General features: G+C 42.3%; 1 protein-coding gene across 1 annotated transcript in view; it reads left to right on the plus strand.

The window, feature by feature from the left end:
* adamts18 (ADAM metallopeptidase with thrombospondin type 1 motif, 18) overlaps positions 1-23,362 on the plus strand; it is a 65,220-nt gene that overhangs the window by 30,132 nt on the left and 11,726 nt on the right. The window contains exons 13-18 of the mRNA XM_069660085.1: positions 5,274-5,446; positions 6,396-6,526; positions 7,572-7,695; positions 8,031-8,275; positions 17,473-17,593; positions 18,427-18,553. Of these exons, the coding sequence (XP_069516186.1) occupies positions 5,274-5,446; positions 6,396-6,526; positions 7,572-7,695; positions 8,031-8,275; positions 17,473-17,593; positions 18,427-18,553 (921 nt within the window). The remainder of the gene's footprint in view (positions 1-5,273; positions 5,447-6,395; positions 6,527-7,571; positions 7,696-8,030; positions 8,276-17,472; positions 17,594-18,426; positions 18,554-23,362) is intronic.

Below are 23,362 nucleotides of genomic sequence, written 5' to 3' on the forward strand. Positions count from 1 at the left end.
CCAGTAGCATCAGGACAAATGGCTTACATCCGAGGCCACTGCACCACCTTGATTGGTGGAAAGATCTCAAACTCCATCTCAAAGACTTTGCTGTCGGGTTTGTTCTCTGTTTTTGATAGCCATCGTTCAGAAATTAGGCACAGCAGGTTAGACAATAGCGGCATGTCACATCTAATCCACAGATGTGATTGTTGCTGTGTGTTTAAGTGCAGGTGAGATGTTTTTGTCTTCACAAGGATACTTGGGACACAGAGTTCTTTATTACTGCTGCCCCTGTGTACTGTCCTCCAGCCAAGTGGAGTCTCTTAAGTGACTTCAACATCTAAATGATTAATACCATCATCTTTCATCTGACAACAGTCATTCACCAAGCTTCCAAGCTTGTCAGTCAAATACAAATGAGTCTACACTCAGTCACCGGAGAAAAATATCACAATATAAAGCAAAGGAAGCCTTGTCCTGCTTTGCTCCCTGGACTTTGGATGAACTGTGTCTAGTCTGCTGTCTGGGCCAGGTCTCCCTCTGAAAAGAGATTTCCACCCAAGGGACTCCCTAGTTAAATAAAGGTTAAACAGAATTTTATAGACAGACTCAAGAAATCAGAGCTGAATCAAAACGTTGAGCGCCCAATAACCAACTGACATTTCAACTGCTCTCAGTGGTTACATATGAACTGTTACTTACATCCTTTCAGGTCTTTACCTCTGGAAAAATACTTCTTCAACGCTTCTTACCCAAAGCTGACAGTGTTTGTACACAATTCACTATCTAGGTGTGAAGTTTCGATCTCTTTCGAGGTACCTATGGCGATAAACAGTAATTGCAGGAGCACACTTTCCAGATATCCAGACAGTGTTGCATGTGTGACGTCCACGTTTGGCTCCGGTTGTAACTCTTGATTTTCCTGGCTGACGGTCGCTTTCCTTTTTAGACTGTTTGCCTTCATCTGAACGTTTGTTTCCTTTTCTTTGGATTTTCACTTATTTTTTGAATCAATCTCTTCTTTGTTTGTTCAGCCATAGTAGATTACTGTTTTCTTGCAACACTTGCAGAGACCGGAAAAGCAGCCGCTTGGCTCCGCCTACCCTCTCTGGCAGACCAACCACTGCTGGGTGATGGAAAACGCGTCACTAACTGGGCCAGCTTGTGATGTTTTCCACTAGACACCCAGTCCATAAAACTGCAAATGCAAAGGCTTTCATCAGTGGGCCATAGGCTCACTCACCATTGTGTTACCTCATTCAGCGATAGATAGTGACTTAACAGACATTTATTTACCTGAAAATCTTCCAGATTATAACTTTAATAATGGACATAGACTTATTAGTAGGAAAAAACTGTCATACAATCTCGCCCCATAAGCATTTCTTCTTTACTCAGACAACATTATGCTCTATCAAGATCAATGATATTCATGAATTTTTCACCTATACTTCCACAATTTCCTTTCAGTCCTTTATCTTTAACTGAATCTTCAACTCCCTCTACACTTTCACACCAACTGATACAAACCTGAATTTCCCTCCAGGGATAGATAAAGTATTTCTGATTTGTATTCTTATTCTGACTCTGATACTCTTACTTTAACTTAATTTCATACTTACAAACCTGTATATTCAAATTATTTTTGAACTTTTATTCTAACGGCCATTTCTACTTCTTTCAGTTAGAATAAATGTACCACAACTTTTACTATAGCTTTAACTGTTTCAGCTATTTTGAAATGTTTAAATGCAGATTTTCTTTTTTTTTTTTTTAAGAAACTGTAGTCTTTTCATAATGAAGGGGTCTGTTGAGTTACCCAAACAGCTCTACTGCTGTATATCTTCCTGTGTAATCCACTGGCTTCATCGGCGCTTACTTAACAGCCGAGTAGACACTGATGTGGCTGTTTTGTCCGTCACAGCCGACTCGTCTCTTAATCCCTGCGAGGGATCAAAGACCAAAAAGTTTTCAGAGGCAGACCGGCCCTCATATGATACACATTATACACCATGACTGGCAGACCATAAAGAGCCCTTTAAACCAGGCTACCTGTCAAGTTCATTTATCATTCCTGTGGCACTTAAGAGTGCTTTGTAGCAGCAGCCACTGAAAAATGGGTTGATGCGGTTAAACGGTGAGTTATGGGGTCAGTGGGACACGGAGGGGATGGAAAGATGGTGAGGGCTGAACAGTAAATCCAGTAATGCCAAGTCATGATATACATACAGAGGGCCGACTGGTTGTCAGATTCCTTAGAAATCCCATGAGGAGACAATAAAATTAATTAATTCTTGAATGTCTTAATGTAGCATCTCAACCCCACGAGCCCACCATGCTTTATGTGTAGCAAACAGGGAGCACAGCTTGCATTTCCCTGGACAACTTTTGAAGGACGGATGTATCAACCCAAACAAACACAACTGTGTCCCAACTGCAGCATGTACCCCTGAGTCACGTTTTCGTCCCTGAGTCATGACATTCAGAGTGTGTCCGTCCCCAGTAATCTCTGCGATTATTTTGGCAGGGCCCCTCCGCTCTTAATCTGAGCCGAACAAGAAGGATTAGCCTGAATCTGACTGCCTGTCTCTAAAGTCCTCTTCACCCCCAAACTTGAGCTGTCTGGATGGTCTGGACTGTCCTCAAAGATCCTTTAAAAATCTATAGTTCCTGAAAATGTTGCGACACTCAGCTTGGTTTAGAAATTCAAAGCCCCTGCTCTGCTACAAAATCTTCACCCAGTCCTTCATTTGATTCTGCACAGCCTCATCCATTATACGAGGCCTGCATGTATCTTCTTCTACGTCTTGCAAAGGAGTTCTCTGGGATCAGCCGATTAAAGCTTTCTCTTCTAGGACTCAGTCCAAGACGGAAAATGAATCTTCTCTTCTCTCCTTACTTCCTTCCCTTCCTCCACCTCCCTCCTCACTGCTCCATTCCCCCGTAGACCACCTGCCAGATCAAACACAGTCAACCTAATCCTCGCCAACAAGCCTAGGAGATTAGGTTCGCAATCTTGACCTGCTTTTGTAGGGAGCACATTTTGTCACACACTCGATCTAAAGGTAGTGGGGGTGAACGATAAGGGGGCGATGGTCACTCAGATAGAGCTTGACTTGTAAAGGTGCTTTAATGGGGTTAGGCCTATAGCAGAGCATCAATGTGGAAAGTTCTGAGTGGGGGAAGAAGGGAGCAGGTGACTGAAGGCAAAGACAAGACTAGACATAATGACCTCTGACCTACAGGAGTTTAGTCTCAGCTTCTGTCGCCGGGTAGATTTACCAGACTCCTGGGACATTTAAGCATCCTGAAGGGTCCTGAGGTCTGCTTTGGAGTAGGGGTTGTAGGGAAAAAAGAGGAATGACTGAAACAAAATCTGAAAACTTCATATATACGTCATATCTGGTTTCTGTCTTGTTGTCCGGAGTAGATTTACAGTTGCAGTGATAGTAGACGATCTAGGGGGAAGAGACGAAGAAGAAAATGGGAAGAGAAAGCAGGAGTGTAGTGAAACTCAGGGCCAGACTGTCCATAATCCACCAATAACATTCACCCCCATCTGAAGAACAAACTGTCCCTCTTCTGCGCTCGTTTCTGATCAGAAGGCCTTGAATGACGACTGCGTCGTACCCCACTGGCCTGCCGTAAGCACATTACCATATGGGCTGCATTTGTCTGCTGCTAAGTCTTAATAGGATCAAGCCTTTAAAAAACCTGCGCCAAATACCCCACTCACCAGATTTACACACATACACACACACCTTGAATGGAGCTCCATCATTCTTGGCAGCTACGTCACTGTCGCTGATTGAGTCCAGGTCTGAATGGAGGGGACGGACGGTTGGAGTTAAGGAAATATGCAGTGAGGCATTGGGCATTTTGTGCTTCTGATTGTTGCTGACGTTCATTTCATGCAGACATTTTCCATCACTGATGCATCGGAGAAGGAAAATTTTAAAGGAATATGTTTCTAGTTGCATTCTCCCCCGGTGTTTACTGTTTCTATTACGCACTGCTTGTGTTCCTTTTCCAAATGGTTTCATTACACTGTAACACTTTGTGAACTGTTTTTATGAGACATGTTTGATCAGCATGGTTCCCCGCGCCTGTGTGTGTGTGTGTGTGTGTGCGTGTGTGTACACCACTTATGTAAATAGCTGAACTCAATTTTCTCTGCTGGTGGTTGTGTTGGAAGGCCTGGCATGAGTTTAGACAGCCTGGGAAGTCAGACATTGCATCCTAATGTTTACTTAATGCCAAGACTCTGCCTGTCTACTTCTAACAAGTGGTGATTGTTTGTTTATCTTAATGGCAGATTAAAGCAGCTCCATTAAGTGATTTTGGTGTGTTCAGTAATTTATGTTTGGTTGCTTTAGAAGAATGTGGAAACATCTGACATTGCATGCAAACTATAAATGATCTACAGACTAGGATTAAAGAGCAGCTCCAGTCATGTTTTAAGACATATAAAATGCTCTGCTTGAAATAAGAAATTGTGTCTGATGTTTTTTTTCTTCAAAATACTTTTAATTACCTTGTAAAAATCCTCCCAAGACATCTCCTCCTTCTCCCTCATTAAAAATTCCTGAATCTGCATAGGCCCCGCCCACTATGCACATTTCCAACAGCCCCTCCGTAGCGAAACCCCCCCCCCGTCTCTGCCATCGTTTAGTGGCAACTTGTTGAAACTTAGCTAGCTTGAAATGTAGTAATTATTAGTAGTTAACGTTAGTACTCAGTAGTAAGTTTGCAAAAACTACGATGGCGGTTACAGCTGGCTCGTGCATCGCCGAAGTGGTTGCCATAGGTTACACATAATGATATGCATAGCGTCACCCCGTCCATTAACAGGATTGGCTCCTTAGGTTTGTGACGTCTCAAACCTGCCAATCTGAGAACGTGTTGTTCAGCCTGTCCTTGGTACACTGCAATTTAAAAGCAGACAGGCCCAGCCATGGAGATGACTGCTGATGTTGTCCCTGATATGTCTTGTAGCACATGAAGAACACCACATGGAGATGTTTACAAGGTTAAACACTGGATTCTCACTGGAGGGGGGGCTTTAAAACTTGAATCAGGGCAAATGCTATTCATAAACTTTATATATGAAGTGGACACAGCCTCTAAATGTGGGAGTGCCTGAAACCTGCTTTCTGTTCTGCACAGTCTTGTGTGAATTGTGGTGGAAGAACACTTTTAATTAGATTTTTTAGGGAATTAAACATGCAGATATTTCAGATGAGTAAACCTTTTTCCCCTTTGTGTCCCTTCTTGTCTCGTCTTCCACACAGGCCACAGAACAACGGCAAATTCTGCTCCGGCTCCAGTCGTCTGAACCAGCTGTGTAACACTCGGCCGTGCCCTCTTAACGCCGTGGACTTCAGGGCCCAGCAGTGCGCTGAGTACAACAGCAAGCCCTTCAGGGGCTGGTACTACAAGTGGAAGCCCTACACAAAAGTGGATGGTAAGGTGATCAGCTAGAATAAAGTAGCCTTATAAAGTCTTTTCAGTCAGTCAGAGCTGCTCCGAGGATTTGTCTTTGATAATGGATATTTTTGTATCTTCTTATCTAGACAAAGCCACTTTCTATCTTGATAATCCAGAGTACTTTCCAAGGATTATGAAGACATTCTTTAATTTACTGTATCTGGCACATTATGCACACGAAAAGTCATCTCATTGTTCATAGCGCACAGTGTTGCTAAATACACAGAGAATTGCAGATTGCTCAGGGCAGGATTCTTCTTGTCTTCATTCTGTTGATCTTTTACAATCTACATCCCACTGTACTGACGAGTCCAAGTCTCTTTATGAAGTGTTTCTGTAATTCCAGTCTCTATTTACTGCTGCAATGATTAGGGCCAAAAAGCTGGAGGAAACTATCACTCTGGCTAATGTGTATGGGAGACATGTAGCCACCTGCACCCTTTGACACAGTGGGGGGAGATTTAAAAAGGAAGCCTACGGGCCAGCTTTGTTACACTGAGCGAGGGAGGGAGGGAGGGAGAGAGAGAGCGCAATGAAGGAGAGCAGTGTGTTTGGCCGTCGTCCCAGACCTGTTTAAGCTGTTGATGAATGGGAAGGGATGTAGAGAGGAACGGATTGAACTGAACTGCCTTCTGGGACCTTGGGCCAAGTCACCTTCACCGTCATTTATTTTAATCAAAGACGGCTGTAGAGACTTGTCTGTGATAACTGATCTGAACTACAAAATAAACCTGTAGCCCCACATGAAAAACCCCTGGGTGCATTCATAGTCACTTCCTGTCTCTTTCAATTGAGTCTCAGTAGGAGCTGTGCAGGCTGTATGTGGAACAGGTTGCTGTACAGTAGCAACAGTTACCTCACATTTACCAGGTCATAGAAGAACTTTTGAACTGTCTTAACTGTGTATTTGTGTGTCCTTTGTTTAGATGAAGACATCTGTAAGCTGTACTGCATTGCAGAAGACTTTGACTTCTTCTTCGCCATGTCCAGCAAGGTCAAAGACGGCACCTCCTGCTCCGACCACAAAGGAGACGTCTGCATTGATGGAGTGTGTGAGGTACAGTGTCTGTGAGGATTCACCCCTCTGCTCAGTACAACTTTGCTCTTGCACATTTTATTCTTGTTCAAATGGGACATGACATCCTTTTTGACATGATACAGCAAAAGCTTCTGCACTGTGACAGAGTTGTAGGAGAGGTTCAGATAAGGTCAGAATAAAGCGGCACACCCTGCGTTAACAAGAAGGAGATTCCTGCTCAGTGCTGCAGTGCAAATACGTTTTACTGTCAAGTCAGATATTTTAATAATTGGGTTAAAATGGAGAATTGTCTGTCACACTGTTTCCCATACTTGCAGTACTTTAAAGATATAATCTCAAAGGTCTCAGTTTCGTTCTCTTTGGCAGCACCTATGGCGATACAGATACAGTTGTATCTGTAATCATCGATCTCTTCTTTGTTTGTTCAGCCATAGTAGATTACTGTTTACTCACAACACTTGCAGTGCACCTACCCTCTCTGACAGACCAACCACTGCTGGCTGATGGAAAACGCGTCACTAACTGGTGATTTTTTCTATCACCATTGTGTTACTTCATTTATTCATTCATTTATTTAATTTAAAATCTATGAGATTATTACTTTAAGGATTACGTCTTACCAATTTGTCATCTTATAGCTTGTATGATGAACAAGCGTGTAAGTAAAAGCCAAGGTGCGGTCTTCGTTTTTGTGAGTCCCAGTTCAAAAATATATTAAACATATTAAATGCTGCAGTGACTGCGTGCAGGTGTTGAATCTCAGATGAAGAATCTCACTGAGTTTCTTCCAGTACTGTGTTTTGTTTTTCTTAGCACTAAACAAAAGCTTAAATGTCCCCATCTCTTCTGCTGTCGTCAGTACCAGATGTCCGGTGTGGTAGATATGTGTCACACCAGATATCAGCTGGAATAATTCTTACCGGTTACGGTTACATTTGATCATTCTGTTCCACTGACTCGAGTACTTTTTCTAAACAACTGGTCAGAAAGTTTATTTAAATTGACAGCATCTTAATCCCATTTCTTTCTACATTGATTGCATGTGTGTTTTGTGTGTGTGCAGGCAGTCGGCTGTGACCAGATGCTGGGCTCCAAGGCCTCTCTGGACGCCTGCGGAGTCTGCAAAGGAGACAACTCTACTTGCAAGTTCTTCAAGGGCCAGTACGCCCTTCAGCACAGGGCAAATGGTAAGCTTGTCTTTGTCTGTGTTTGCACGGTGTCTGTGCACGCTAGCCTGGAGTAAACCTAGCCCTTCTGCAAGACAAAGGGAGACTTAGGTGGACAAACAAGGACACAGAGAAAAAAAACATGCATAGACAAATGCCTGTAATGCCACTTGGTAATAGAGTGGCATGCTTCATCTGTGTGCATTGACACACATAGAAAGTTAGGTTCATGATGAGATAAGGAAGGGATGATGTAGACTACGCAACATAGCAATAAGAGAACACCAATAAAACAAAGTCCTAAGTATGATTCAGCAACACTTTACTTTCTATTCCCTCTCCTTTTCTCTTTGAAGAGTATTACTCCATGGTGACCGTCCCAGCTGGAGCGCGGAGCATTCGCGTTCAGGAAATGGAGGTCTCCACCAGCTACCTGGCTGTGCGCTCCCTGAAGAAGAAGTACTACCTGACCGGGGACTGGACCGTGGACTGGCCAGGAAAGTTCCACTTCGGTGGGACCGTGTTCGACTACCAGCGCTCTTTCAACAAGCCGGAGAGCCTCTATGCCGCTGGACCTACTAATGAGACGCTGGTGTTTGAAGTAAGCCGCTGCTGGGTGATGTCCGTTTGAGGCAATTGACAGTGACAGGGTCCCTGGTGGAGCTGACCCCCCCTCCTTTTTTTAATGTCTGGATATGAATAGGCTTAGATGAAAAAAGAAGTTTGGGTGGTAGAAGAGCAGGGGTGGTTGTAGCTGTCTGCAGTGCTTCTGTGGGGGATTAATTGTGTTTGGTGATTGGTTATGTCAGGGATGATCTGGGGATGGGTTGGTTGTGTGGAAGGCTTTAATCAGGAAAATCTAGAGCTTTTGGGGGGTTCAAACAGCAGGCTGAGCTGCCCTCCTTAAAAGTGACAGAGGGAAAGAAAAAGAATATCAGGGTAAAAAGTGGAAGTCAGCAAAATCTCAAGGACTTGTTCTTTGTTCACATTGCTGTTTGAATGGTGTTTTCAGACAGAGGGTGAAGCAAGATCTCCACAGCTTTATTGGTGCCAAATGTGGCTGCAGGAGTCTGTGTTTATTTGCCTCAAACAGTTAACTGTTAACAGCCAACTGTACAGACGTCAGCTGTGTCTTACCACCACCGTGTGCATGGGAGCATCTCTGTGTGTGCTCAGACTAACTGAACTCAGAACTCCACCAGGCGCTCCACTTTGTTTAGTTGCAGTCAGCAGATTTTAAACAGACTAGCTGTTTGACTTTCAGAAAGTAGGCTGAAGACAAAACAAGATAAGTGGATTATCCATTGTAACTGGGATTTTGTTTGTGTTATAGTTGAATTTTAAAATGGAAACTTGTGTCCGTTTGTACACTAATGTTTTTTGCAATCTGTTCAACCTGTGCCAAACCGCAAATGTAAAAACTGTGACATTAGCTAACTTTATCATGCTAGCAACATAACAATAACTTTTTCTTCTGTATTTGTATGTTTATCAATTTTAAGTAAGACACACCACTTTTAAAAACCACCTTGCATTATGTCTGAGCATATTTTAACTACTGAAGTGCTACTCTTGACTGTATTGGGGTGGCGGCTGACAAATTGGATGTTATTCACCAAATTTGGACAAATATAATAAAAAATCTGCTGATTCTATTTCAGGTAAGGATAAATGAAAAATACAGTAAAATGATGTGTAACCAGTTCATCAATCTAATGTAGGCATCTGAAAGAGCAGCTCAATTAGTGTGCGTCAGCCTTTGTGACTATTCAGCTCTGTCTCACATGGCAGGAGCTAGCTGCATGTTTATATGTGGGACAGTTTCTTGCTACTGCTGGCTCCCGTGTAAGCGCAGTCACGTGTTTGTCCACGAACATACACAAAGGCATGGATGTGGCCCCTATGGCCACTGATCTCAGAAGTGCTTTGTTGCAGCCATGTGATTCGAGGCTAATAGAGCGAGTAAAATCCCTAAGTCAACTCCCTGTTAGAGGCGGGGATGGAAAGCACAAAATCAGATGGCTGCTTGGAATGAGATGTTCTGCACAGTATAGGAGGTGATTTATGAGCTGATGGCTCTTTTTTTGCCCGACATTTGGTCATCGGTGGTGTGTCAGAAACCAGATCTTTGAGGGGAGGACGTGTCTTTACCCTTCCTGAAGCAGCAGAATGTGATGCTGGACAGGCGTATCCTCCTGGGAGCAAAACTCATATTGTACAAGTGGCCGAGTTATTATCCTGATGACTCTGTAGGTTTAAGTGAATGGTGGTGGGACGTGTGGGATGTTCTTCCCACATAACTGTGTCAGCGAAAGCATTTATTTTCTCCTGAACTCTGAACCCTAGCCGTGGAAACAGAAGTGGAAACCAGGTGAAGAGTAGACATTTGTTTTTTCCCCCTCCATTATGGGTGAAGTGATAGTCATGTAAAAGCTGGTCTCCTTACTCCCTTGGGCTACTGAAAAACTGCGGTTAAGCAGGAATGATTGGCCTGTAAGTCACAGAGGAATACCATTATGATGTTTCCAAAGTGCTTGGCTGGTCACTTGTTTGTCCATCAGGAAATGTCTCAGTGTTTTTATAGCTATAAAGAGACTTGTGCTTTTTTTGGTTCAGTTTAGCAGTGTTGTAACTGTAGTTGCCATTTCAACAGCCCATAGTTATATCCTTCTGCAGAGATGCAGACAAGTAACAACAATCTAATATTGTCTTTCCAAGATGAGGTGGCTGGTTAGATTTGATATATTTCTGTTGTAGCAATTTATGCAATCTGCTAAATCTTGATTTGATCTCGGTCATATTTAGCAATGATTCAGTGATTTTTTATTTTTATTTTTTGGGAACAAAAACCTCCTCAGCTAACCGTGCTGGCTATGCGGCTTTACGGTTTGCGGTCTGTCAGACGGTTGGTCAGTCCACCACTTTGGTCAGACTGAAATATCTCAACAATTATGACATGGATTGCCAGCAATTTTATACATAAATTCAAGTTGCCAAAAGTTGAATCCTGATGACTTCGATTATAGAACAGCTCTGTGTAGGGAGGAGCAGGTCAACCTATAATTGGAAGAGAGGCGCTTTGAACCATGTCTCCTCCAGTCAGCAGGCCGTAGTGTCCTTGGGCAAGATATGGAGGAAAGCCAAATTACTCCCCCAACCGATGAGCAGTTAGACCCCATTCATGTTAGAATATGTTGCATGTAGTGATTATTTGCATGTAATTTTAAAAAAATTGAGTTGTCATAAGACTAGAAAGGTGCAACATAAATGCAATCAATTTACCATTTATTGGCAGTTTTTCCCTCCAAAACTAGTGACATTCCCATCAGTCTCAGCTGTACTTTGTGGGCAGCTCTGATCAGCAAGTAAAATCATGTTAACATGCTAAACTTAAATGGTTAACATGGTAGATATTAAACCTGCTGAACAAGAGCTTGTTGCCAAGCTAGCTTAAGTATTTATCTCAGATCAGCACTGGGCCTGAGTGCGGCCTCACAGAGCCGCTAGCTTGGCTGTAGACTCTTAGTCTTGTTGTACTATTGGCCTTTGTCCCTGTTGGTAATAAGATCATTCTCACCCAGTTAATTGGTCGTTAGAAAGTCAAATTGGGCAAAAAGCAGGAGCAGTGAGGTGCAGACAATCCTACAGGTTTTAGAGAAGCTACCAGGTGAGTCAAAATCCAAAACAATTGGTGTCATTTTAACAGTTTTTAAACACTATGTTCACAGATCTTTAGGTTCGCATTGACTTTCAGTGTTACTGTAGCTGTGCATGCAGACATTTTTTCCATGCAATGAAGATCATTGGGAACATTTTTGGTGAAACTTTATTTTATCTTCCAAACAAAGTGATTAAGATAACTGGGCTTAATACTGGTGTGCTTGCAGCAGATCGTCAAACCATTGTTGTTGTTTGAGATGTCAAACTTCATTGCAGCATTCACCACATTCCAACTTTTAGTGTGTAGTTCAGCGATATCATAACAGTTAGAAACAATTGTCCAAGACCAAAGTTGTAATAGCCCCAAATATTCCTCAGAGACGGACTTTGCCACTCAGACAGTGCTCCTCCTGCACTTCTGTGTGTCCCAGTCATACATCTGTCCAGCCAGGCTCTCAGCGGTAGCATGCTGCTGATCTGCAGATGACACGAGCATAATCTCTATAAGTATGTCCTGTAATTACAAAAAGGAGAACGAGGCTGATAGAGAGAGAAGGATAGAGAGAGGGGGAGAGTGAGATTAAAAGATTAAGAATTCTGCAATTGAACTCTTTGGATGTGAGAAGTTAAGGTCAGGGCACAGGGACATTAACTGCAAATGAAAAGGGCCAAATGAGTCGGGTTTTTTTCCACTGCTGATCTTCATCTGTTTCACACATTCTACTTAACTGCTGCTGTCACAGAAAAACCGAGCGAGAACGCGGGGGAGGGTATGCGCACCGATCACTCCCAGACCCTTACTCAGCTTGAAACACTCAAAGAAAAACTAATGTTGAGGAGTGTGAACGTAAACTGTGACAAGGTGTTCACATCTGCACAGCTGCTCAGCTGGTCGGGGGGAAAAGGAAGAGGGGGAAAGAAGACGCTAACAAGAGGAGGAATCAGGAACAGACATAACATATGGCTAAACGGATACTAAATACGGATATCCCCCCTGAATAGACATTCTTGTGGTATGATGAGAGGAGGTCATGCCAGTCCAGAGCAATGTAATGTGGGTTCACAAGTGAGATTGATATCTGTGTCCGCCACATTGTAATTCATCATCATCTCAGCTGACTTGTTGAGTGGTGTGGTGGTCGGGTTGTGGAAACCAAGACACCCTGTGGCCTGTTGTTTCACTGTAGAAAGACAGATTCCCATCGATCACAGGATATAAACTTTAAAGCACCTCGTCCTGATTTCACTCAAGAACAATCATGTTTCTTGCAATATGTGATTTGAGGTGGATTTCAGAAGCCATGTTAAAAAAAAAGAAGCAATTGAGGGGCTGCAGAAATACGGTTAAAGTTAATTGAGAACATTGAATGTAATTTGTTGTGCCTGTATTTAAATATTTTTAAGTATATTTAAGTTTCATTTGCACCACTGGTTCTGGAAGTACAACTTACATTCATTTTTACCCATAGACAACATTATGGGACCCAAAGTTGGAGCAACTCTACAGTATAGATGGGCATGTAAGTGAATCATAAGTCCAAAAGATTCCTGGATCTTTAATAAAAGGTGAAGGTACAGGCCTGTGTATATAAGAACAAAGGGTTATACTGTTACTTGTACTTACTGATACTGTGTAACTGTCATGGTGTATTTTGTTAAGAAACATCCAAACAGAGAGCTTATAATTAATTTAAGGTTGTTGCTTATGATGGTTGGAAGCTAACAAATTCAGTGGCGAGAAAACAGACAATACAGTCCTCAGCTTAAAATGTTGCCAACTTCAACTAGAGCATTTTCAATTGAATACAGCTCTGATTAGCAGCTCTTACAGACAGCTTCTTCTCCATTGCAAAGGTACTTGAGAGTATCTGCCATGCCATGCCATGCTGTTTTTCTTTAATTAGGTAAATAATCCGAACTGGTGGCTGTAAAGTAAATCTATATGACTAAAACTGTGATGAACTTCTTTAACTTCTATGTTGAGTTACATTGAAGATATCTTAAAAACACATTTGAAAATGGGAATATAGAAGAGCAAAGACATGTCATGACCAGCTCCGACATTGTAACCTTTTGGTCCGACAAAGTAATATGTCAGGACATTTTTTTTCAATTTATTAAATGCAATGTAAACTCAGTGACTTAGTGTGAGAGGCTATGTTGCACTCTTTCTCTACGTGCTGTTGCTACTGATAGTAGTCGGTGTTGTCAGTCCAGATAAGTCTCATTTATTTGCTGGCTTTAGAGCTTTGGTAGATTTATATGTTGTGACAATTATGCGAAAATCTTTGCTGCTGCTTTGAGTTTGCTTTGACTACCAAATAATTCACAAAGACAGGAAGGGTTTTGGTTGTGGGATTTTGGTTTTCATTCAGTTTGGGTGATTAGTTGGCACTCCAGGGACAAACTTGTGCTGCAGTTGTCCCAGATTGAAAAACTGCGTTGTAGACAGATTTGAATGAGTCTGAAGTCATTGTTTGAAAGTTAGTGTCTCTCCTGGCAGACAGTGTTAACGCTGTGGTTGGTGTGGTGATTTCAACACTGTTATTTAAATAGCGTCAAGGCTTCAAGGATGTGTTGGTTTCCTATCATGTGGATTGCAAAAAAGCCTGCTGAATGTTGTTTTTATAGCTGCTGGTTCTTGGTAAGAGTTGGTTTGCTTTGATAAGCAAAACGTCTCGGTGTGGTTGGCGGTGGCAGTTGTTTCATGGTATTGGTTTTGGGTATGGTTTTCTGGATAACATCAGCAAAGGAAGTGTGGGTGTTAAAGTTTCACAATTTATCATGCTGTCGCAAGGGCAACAGAGTCATCATCTTTAGGGTTGGCATGCTTGAGTTCAGCGGGGGTGCAGTACAAGAATGTGGGTGTGCAATTGTTGAACCATGCAATCAAATTAATTGACAGCTCTTTTTTTAAACCAAAGAATACACAGCGTTCTATGTAAGGAAAACCTTTGGATCCACTGTCTATTATCAGTGATCAAACACCATCTGTTTCTATACTTGGATGCATCTTTGTTTCAGAGTTACATCAAATTCTCTTATCACTGAAGAAGAATATGCAGAGCAGGTTTAAGCATGCAAGTCTAATTCATTGTTATGATACTGAAGCTTTTTGAATGGCAACTGTACAGATAACACATAACATGAGCAGACAAGCTTGTGTAAGTGCATATGTGTTGTATCATATACTGTATTGTCTCCCCTTCAGAAATAATTTTAACTACGTCCCCCAAAACTTCCAAAACTACAGAAACTATATTACATGGGTCTGTATGTATGTAACTGACTGAATGAGTGAGGTACTTTCACAGCCGTAAAGAGAGAGAGAGAGTAGCGACATCGCAATGGAGGATCATGGAGCATATTGGACCTCCACTGTCTGTCTATATGGCTCTGGATACTTTGTTCGGGGGAGTAGGCGGGGCTGCTCCTCCGCCGCTCATCCGCTGTCCTCACCTATGTCTGAAGCACGCACCTGCTTTCAAACACGTTGTCATTGGCCACATAAGGACAGTCCTTGTAACACATTGCCCACAGAAGCGCACATTGACCTGATGCGGTCAGCCACAGACCAGGTTTTGACCTAGTCTTGTTAATGTTGCCTACAACTTAAGTCCCACGTTTTGACTCTATTTTTGTTGTCAGTTTTGCTCAATTAAAAGTATGGCAATAATCTTTTAGCTTCTGCCAGCAATATATACGTATGGACGTTCAGACAAGTAGATTGGACTGGATTGAATTGATTGATTGATTATTTTGAAAATATCATGATTCGCATTCATGTCCATGACTTACAAGGAGCATAGGGTTAGTCATTTGTTTATGTTTATTTGCAACGGACATCAGAGATAATATCAGAAGATGTACACTACCAGTCAAAAGTTTGGACACACTTTCCCATTCACTTGTATGAGAAAATGTGTCCAAACCTTTGACTGGGAGTGTAATTTAACAGGATCTCTCTATATAAAGATGCAGAGTGTTTGTAGTGTTCTGGTTTCTGTTTGTAGTCGAAGTATATAGTCCAATCACACATCAGCAGACTTTGGTTGTATGTAGGAAAACAGTCCATGTGGTGATCAAAAGTGACATAGCACATTGGCCGACATACAAGCCAAGAATCCAATGTTTATCATCTAATGACAGTTTAGTGTCTTACTAATCTAGCTTCAAAACAACGCTGATACAAATCTGTTCATAGACTTCATGTCTTTACTCAGTCTTCATTCTTGTGTCTCAATTTGCTAGTTGGACTGTAAACAATTACCAGTGTATGGTAGAGGATGTCTTGGTCGAGATATCTGATATCAGTCAGTTGGATTTACCTGGCCCTACAGTACTGTCCATTGGCCCCAGAGACTAAAATGTCATCAGATGATAGACAAGGGTTTCTGAGATTGCACTGAAACAAAAAACAAAACAAAAACCTGTTTCTGTCTAGTTTGACATGGACCCAGTAAAGTGTGAGTTTTGATTGCAGCAATCATAGGGTAATATAAGGGTTTCATAGCTGCTGCTGCTGCTGCTGCTGCTGCAACTACTTATGGCGACCCTTCTAAATCATCAGACTGAACTACATAAAGTAACTTCCTGTTATGTTTAGATAGCTCGCATGCACTTGTCCCTTTCACCATAGTTTTAAAATCTCTCTTTTAGTGGAATGTGGAACACGATCTGCATTTGTCTCATCACTTCTTTGTGTTTTCCTTTCAGCTGTTCAAAAGTCTATGTACACGGCACCAACATATGCAGATGTGTTTGTCAGACGTGAGACAGCTCTTTTGCCCTCCAGTCTGGAACTGGGCTGACCGTACACACGAAACAGTTAACATTAAGCAGGAGGTGATTGGTCCAGTCAGTGGAAGCACCCAGGAATGTTGAAAGGGGATCAAACCCAGGAGGTTCTTGGCGTCATAAGTTGGATGGTTGATGGTAAATTCCTTGTACTTTAGGATATACCCCAAAGAAAATACACTTGTCAAAGCTCCTTATTGCAGATACCAATAGACGTGATATATCTGTCAGGTTTTGGAATTGTTGTTGACAGTTGGACTTAATACAATTTGCCAAATGGATTGAGGATTAAATCCCACCCAACCTGAACCAAACCGAAGCGGGTAATAAAACAGACATAACTAAACTAAACACTATCCAATGCAGTATTTTCATTTGGTTCAAAATGACACACCACGAGCTGACCATGTAAATGTCCTGAAACAAAGTTCTCATGAGGTTGTTTTAATGACAGCCTGATGCTTCTCCTGTAATGAGCATGTCTGCTTTCATTCATCCGTCAGTCTCTGCTCGACTGAGTTGTTCAAATAACTCTCGTACAGAAAAAGGTAACTTGGAATCACCAGCCAGTATAAGGGGTGTGGTAAAAAAGAGCTCATATGTGCACTGTACTGTCCAAATAAAATGACCTTATGATAGTGTGGTCAGCCAAATTGGACTAGGGAGTGGACAAATTGTTCCTAAATGTTCCTAGAGGCTCCTCATTAGTGGTTAATTACTCACTTGGACCTGTGTGGTTGAATAAGCGCCACATAGTCCATGGTCTTACCTTTCATGTTTTTGCAGTGCATCCATAACATATGGGCCATTTCGCTTTAATTCCACTGCAATTCTGCCATGTGTCTTTTTGTGTAGACAGTTTGGGACATAGTGCATAGATTCCAGGAGTTCTACCCAAGCAAAAAACATATTGTATTTATTGCTCATGGTGGATCTGTCTGGTTTGAAACACAGTGCACCAATCGGTCCAAAAATTAGGGCCTAGTTATTAGTTGCAGTTCCCCCTTGGATGTTCTCTCCTAAGAAGAAGCCTTTCGGAAAACAAAGGGTTAACAAGCCAAAAGAGGCTTTTGCTAAGATAGATAGGGATAAATAAAGTTATGTCTTAACTGATCTGATACCTCATTTTATCTTATCTTGGCTTAGTTTAGCATAAACCAACCCATCAAGTAGCAAGAAGAAGGTGGTTGTAGTGGATGTCCCGGCGTGAACATTTTAAAGCCTGGTGTTGGTTTGACACAAAGATGTTCAAAGTCCTTTTCCTGGATGAAAAAAGGTTAAATGACAAACTGTATATATACATATCAGGCTGTTCTGACTTACTGTGTCGTTCCATGACAGATCCTACTGCAGGGGAAGAACCCGGGTGTGGTGTGGGAGTACACCCTGCCTCGCACTGAGAGGAAACCTGACTACAGCTGGGGTGTGGTTCGCTCTGACTGCTCTGCTCCCTGTGCTGGAGGTGAGACTGTGTGTCTGTATGTAGTTGTTTGCTTGACTAGAAGAACTCTGGGTTGTTCTCATTTGGGTCTATGAAATGACGGTTTGCTTAACCTCTCCCCTAAAACAGTAAGAAATGCATGAAACAGTGTAATTATCTGCTCTAACATAAGCTGCAACCATTAGCATAATCGGCTAACCAGCTCTCCATCGACAGTAGCAACGTTAGCTGCTAAAAGTTTTTCATAATGTCACACTGCTGTGAGGGAAGTTGACAAATAGCTGTCATTTTACAGCTTCTCAATTGATCAGCACGTAAAAATCCAATGGATATTAAAATAACCGAGAGGAACATCAGGCGGTAGGTCTATTTCATGTTAAAACAACATATTTGACGACGCATTAGCTACTGCTACACAACAGCTAACATTAGCATTCAATCACTTCTTAGCTAACATTGCCATAACTAATATTGTGTAACATTATTATTTTTGGAATCTTTTTGTTAATACTGAAAAATATAAGTAAAACAAAGCACAATATAAACCCAAATAATTATTAATGTCAATGTTAAATCTGCCAGGAACAGTAACCAAGGGGCGGGGCCTAGCACATGGTCAGTTACGTGCATTATCACCTCAGCTAATGTGACAGAACGCAAATATATACCCTGTGTGCACAAATGCTTAATTATATCGGTCTCAAAACACCACTGTTAACCCCCTACTCACTTGTTAGTGGATGGCTGTGTGTGTGTGTGTTTGTGATTGTGTGTGTCTGACTGTGGTCTCTGTAGCTCCACTTCTTCTGTCTCAAGCTCTCCTCTGTCTTTCTCTCCTCCTGTTTCCCCCTCAGGTCGTATCTCCACCAAGGCTATCTGTCTGCAGGACCAGAAGGTTCAGGTCAACTCCACCATGTGCAATCCCCACACCAGACCCACACTGGGCTCCCATCTGTGCAACACACAGCCCTGCCCTGCATAGTAAGTGCTGCTGTGGGTCAGGGCATTTCTCCGTGTACAGTTGGCTGTGGTAAATGTGGCATGGGTCTTTATGTTGCCAAATTTTCAGGAGCCTTAGGCGCTGCTTTTATTACAGGCAAACACATACACACACATACTCTGTGGTTGAGCAGTCTAGAGGTTGCCTGTGGTTCATTTGCTGTGGCCAGCCACCACTCTGCTTAGACTGTGTTCTCAGCCTCCCTCCGTCCTCCTCTTTTCTCTGCCCACTCTCTAATTTTTCTTTTTTTCCATTTCCATTTTCCTTTTCGAGCAAATATGTGAAAGCTCTTCGAATCTGCTGTCTGTTTGCCTCAGTGTTTACTCAAGCTTCAAGTCCATCTGAGTGTCCAGTGGATTTTAATCACACTGACGCAATCATGTCATGTACATTTTTATTATATGTCCGGATGTATTTTACTTACCTTACTGTTTTAGTAACAGGGTCCCAGTGGAAGACCAGCACACCATTTCATCTAAACCCTCTTAGTCTGGAAAGTCTCCACTCGTACAGGGACCCAAACCGTAATACATATTTTAAACCTATTCTCATTTTTTCATTACTTTCACAGCCTTTGATTTGCATCAAACTTAAGTAAAAACTAATTGAGGTCACCAAGTTCATGATTACAGAACAATTTATGGCTCTTTGATTAAAAATATGCATAAAATCATATATTTCTTTGTATTTGCAAGGCTAATTTTTGTTTTAAACTAAAACACTAAATTACTTCTATTATAAAGCAAAACACATATTTGGAAGTGTAGAGAAGGCTTTCAAACAACTTGACAATGAAGTAGTGTGATAGATTTGACAGAAAACACAATATAATGATAAAATATGCGAATAAGATATGATTTTTTTTTGGTTCAAATTCCCATGAGCTTCAGCTGTACTTTGTTTAATGCTAACATCAATGTGTAAACATTTAACCTGCCAAACATCAACATGCTAGCATCATTAATATGACATTGTTAGCATGCAGACATTAGCAAGTAGATTAATGCACTTCTTTGCCTTAAGATGCAACAGCCTCAGTTTGATTGTTGGCTATTCAAACAGTTCTTAGGCGGCTGGGTTTCTCTTTGGGTTTTTGGACTTGTGACCTCAGTATCTGTAAAACCCTGGCTATCATTCCTGTCAAACCTCTTTACACTTAGTTCAACTGACTGCTTCAATTTTTTGTTGCTATAAATTAATTACAAAATCATGTTACTAACTCCGGAATAGATGTTTTACTCTAGCAAACACCTGAGAAAAAGAGAGAGAGAGAGGACGAGAGAGACAGCAAAGCCAACTTGGAGTTATCATTGCTTTCAGTGCATGTCGTCCCTCTCAAAAATCATCAGCCCAATGCTGCCTGACTTTCTCTGGTGCAGAATCATGCCCATGTTCGGCTCCGTTGTCTAGACAGTGTCCTCAGTGTCATACATTTTTAAAGGAGTCTGAGGATTCAGGGACCTGTGCAGCAAGCAGAGGAGGAAACCCGGCTAAAGTGCAGTGGAGTAACAAGTTGAAACAACACTGAATAAATGGCCTCTCTTCTATGTAGGCCTTTGGCTGAGGGAACTGGAGCTAGCTTGATTTACAGCACTGCTCCAGAGAACAGGCAGGGAACCGTGTCCTGGGTTCAGAGAGAGTATATACACATGCTCACCAAAACACACACACACACACACACACACACATGGGCAGTGTGTAGACTCACAGTATAAATGCACACAATGTATGATACTGAAATTATGTATGTCGGATGCAAAGCAGGAGGTAAAAATAGGACTGCAGGCTGCTTCTGTCTGATGTTTATGTTGTTGTCATCTTGTGCAGCATTAGCCATGCCACAACAAGTCCAGGCTGAACTCTCTCCTGTGTCACGGGTTGAACAAGCCAGACAGCTATCGGTTACACCTCCAACATACAGCCTCTGTTTCTCACTAAGTTTCCCACCACCCGAGAGGGCATTTCCTGCCCCTAATCTTGGGCATACCATTTCTCTTATCTTGGCGAAAGGTATTAAACAGCGTTGCTACGTGTCCCCACCTCCCCGCTTTGTTTGAGTGAAGAAAATGTTATAGCCCGTATAAAAAACAGCACTGTGATTGTCCATTCAGGATAATAAAGCAGTGTTTAACACCCATGGATCTTATTATACAGTAGCTGACACCGGTTCTCAGCTTGTTGTGTGTATGGGCCAATTTATGGGCGCTGCACAGGAAGAAAGTAGAGTTGAGTGAGCAGCATGAAAGCTTTAATGACTGCATTAAGACCTCCAGGATGTATGGGCACGCATTCAAGATCCCAGCCGGGAAAAGAAAAATTGACAATGAGGTGGGATGCATGTGCGCTGTGTGTGTCTGAGTGTGTGTGTGTGTGTGAGTGTGTGTGTGTGTGTGTGTGTGTCAGAAGGGGAATGTAAAAGTGCCTGCTTATCTCTGCAGCGTGTATCTCGGGTGCTGACAGGCCTATCCATGTTTTATTGTGCAGAGACGACGGGATTCCCACGGGGCCCGGCCAGTCTAGCCATGCAGAGCCAGTCAAACTCCCCCCACACCCTTACCCCTTCACTCCCATCTACCCCCTTTTGCTTTAGATATGCTTTAAACCTCCTCTTCCCATACTGTCAGGGAAAAAGGAGTTGCTTGACTGCAGTGTAGCAGCAGCTTCTGAACATAAAATAGCGATGCAAAGAGAATTTTAAGAAGCCTGTTCAATCTCCCAGCCCAGCATGAAGTTAGAAAGAGACACGCTCATGTCTCATGGATTTTGCTTCCTCCCCAGCACAGCCCCATCCCCACCTTCTTCCACCTCTCCATCTTCTCTTCCTCTGTAGTTCCACCTCTGCTCTTTGAAGTTATTTGGCTCTTTCTCTTGGCAGAGACCATCTGTAGAGTCACTTAGCACAGGATGGGGATTTCTCTGTGCATCACGCAGCGGGATATGCAGACAGATCAAAGTGAGACATGTTGTACCTGAGCCAGAGAACATGCACACAGAAAAGGAGACAAATGATGTATGCAAGATACTGACCGGGGCCTGTATTTATCTAACTGCTAAGACTCACTGAGGAACGCTTCAGAGAGCAGACTTTAGGAAGAAAGTTATTTGTTTGAAATAGATATCTTAGGTATCAATTTACATGTGGAATTAATTGTTTAATATATTTAGAGGGTGTCAAAATTTCTAATAAATGACTGAAATAAAAGACTTGATGCTAGTAGGCAAGTTCAGAAAGCATGTAATAAGGGGACTTAAGCAGCGTTCAAAACGTGATTGAGTGTTCGTAGCCTACATGACATGTTTGCACAAACAACACTTCAAAGACGTAACAGATACATTTATTTTAAACTTGTAATGAAAACAACAAAGAGGTATTCAGGTGGACAGCCACGTATTCTCTTCCTGTTTTCAACAGCTGCTGTAACCACGGCAACCACAGACGCATTCGGCTGAAGGTCGCCAGTTAACATGGTCACTTGTTGAACTGAAACACTGATGACTGTTGTTTACTCTTCCACTCTTAACTGCCGCTGCAAGGTTGGCGCTCATGACATGACATGTCAGCATCCCCAAAAGTGAAGCCAAAACCTCTCGGTCGCTCGCTGGGGGTTTTCTACGGGAGTAGCACACATTTTAAACGATTATATTTCCATGTGACCCAGTAAGCCATGACACTGTGACAGTGAACCTGCATGCTCCAAATCAGGACTCTGAAACTGGCATAGCTAATGGAAATCAAACATTACCAAATACCTATGATTGAAATTCTATTGATTGACCAAACCAGACAAATGTAAACATGAATGACTGAGTTTAAAGGGGAGTTCTTAAATAGATTTAGCAATAAGAGATGGTCCTTTAGGTGTATAATTATGCAGACAAAACAATAGTAGCTGACCTCCAATCAAACTCAATATTGGGTTTAAAATTAGTGTTCATTCGTTGGTGGTAACTAGTGTGCAGCCATATGAACTAGCTGCATGGGTGTGCTTCTCAGAACTTCCCCGCTGTATTGCTCTTAGTTCTACCTCAAAATATGTCAGTTATTGAAACATTTCAGATACAAATTACAGTTAGGTCAGTGGTGGTTTGCAGCGAAGCGGAGTGGCACTTTAGCCACTTTTCCCCAATGATATATTGTTATTTATAAGCCCGGCAAAGCACAGGAAAAAAAAGCAAACAGTCCCCAGAAAATCCAAAACCGATGCTTTCGGGTCCCAACGGTTCACATCTTCCTCGTTTCCAAATTGCAGTTTAGTCTTGCTGCTTCATTCGTCTGTGGCGTTTGAAAGAGAATGAAAGCATTTTTCTTCCCCTGGAGCAGGTCGGCGGTGCGGAGGAACGGTCTTTGCGGTAGCATGTCGTCTCAGAAGCTGGACTGAGCCATCTGCCCATCTCTCCATCTCCCTCTTCTAAGCCTGTGGTTGTCAGACCACTCATTTGCTGTAATCTCCCCCTTCAGCCCCGATGCCAAGACAGAAGCTATTTTAGAAGCAGCAGTAGGCTTTCATCAGTGGCAGAGCAGGATTTTAGAAACACTGAAGGAGAGGAGAGGCCAAAAAGAGAAGCGACTGATACAAAATGATGGGAAGAGAGAGGACTGGGGAGAAGAGAAGTGAAAGGGATAGAAGAGGGAATGTGAAAAACAGGAGAGGACAATAAGGAAACATACGGGATTGCAGTACCCGTCTCTCTGTGGCCTTATTGTATGCTATATATTGCGGTTGGCCTTGGAGGCCTGGGAAAGCCTTTAAGGAGAGTTGTATATACAATATGGTTCTTATGTTTAGTTT

The sequence above is a fragment of the Semicossyphus pulcher genome, unplaced genomic scaffold, assembly GCF_022749685.1.
Source record: "Semicossyphus pulcher isolate SPU_LCO1_2020_fin unplaced genomic scaffold, fSemPul1.0.p SCAF_1, whole genome shotgun sequence".
In the NCBI taxonomy this organism is placed as follows: Eukaryota; Metazoa; Chordata; class Actinopteri; order Labriformes; family Labridae; genus Semicossyphus; species Semicossyphus pulcher.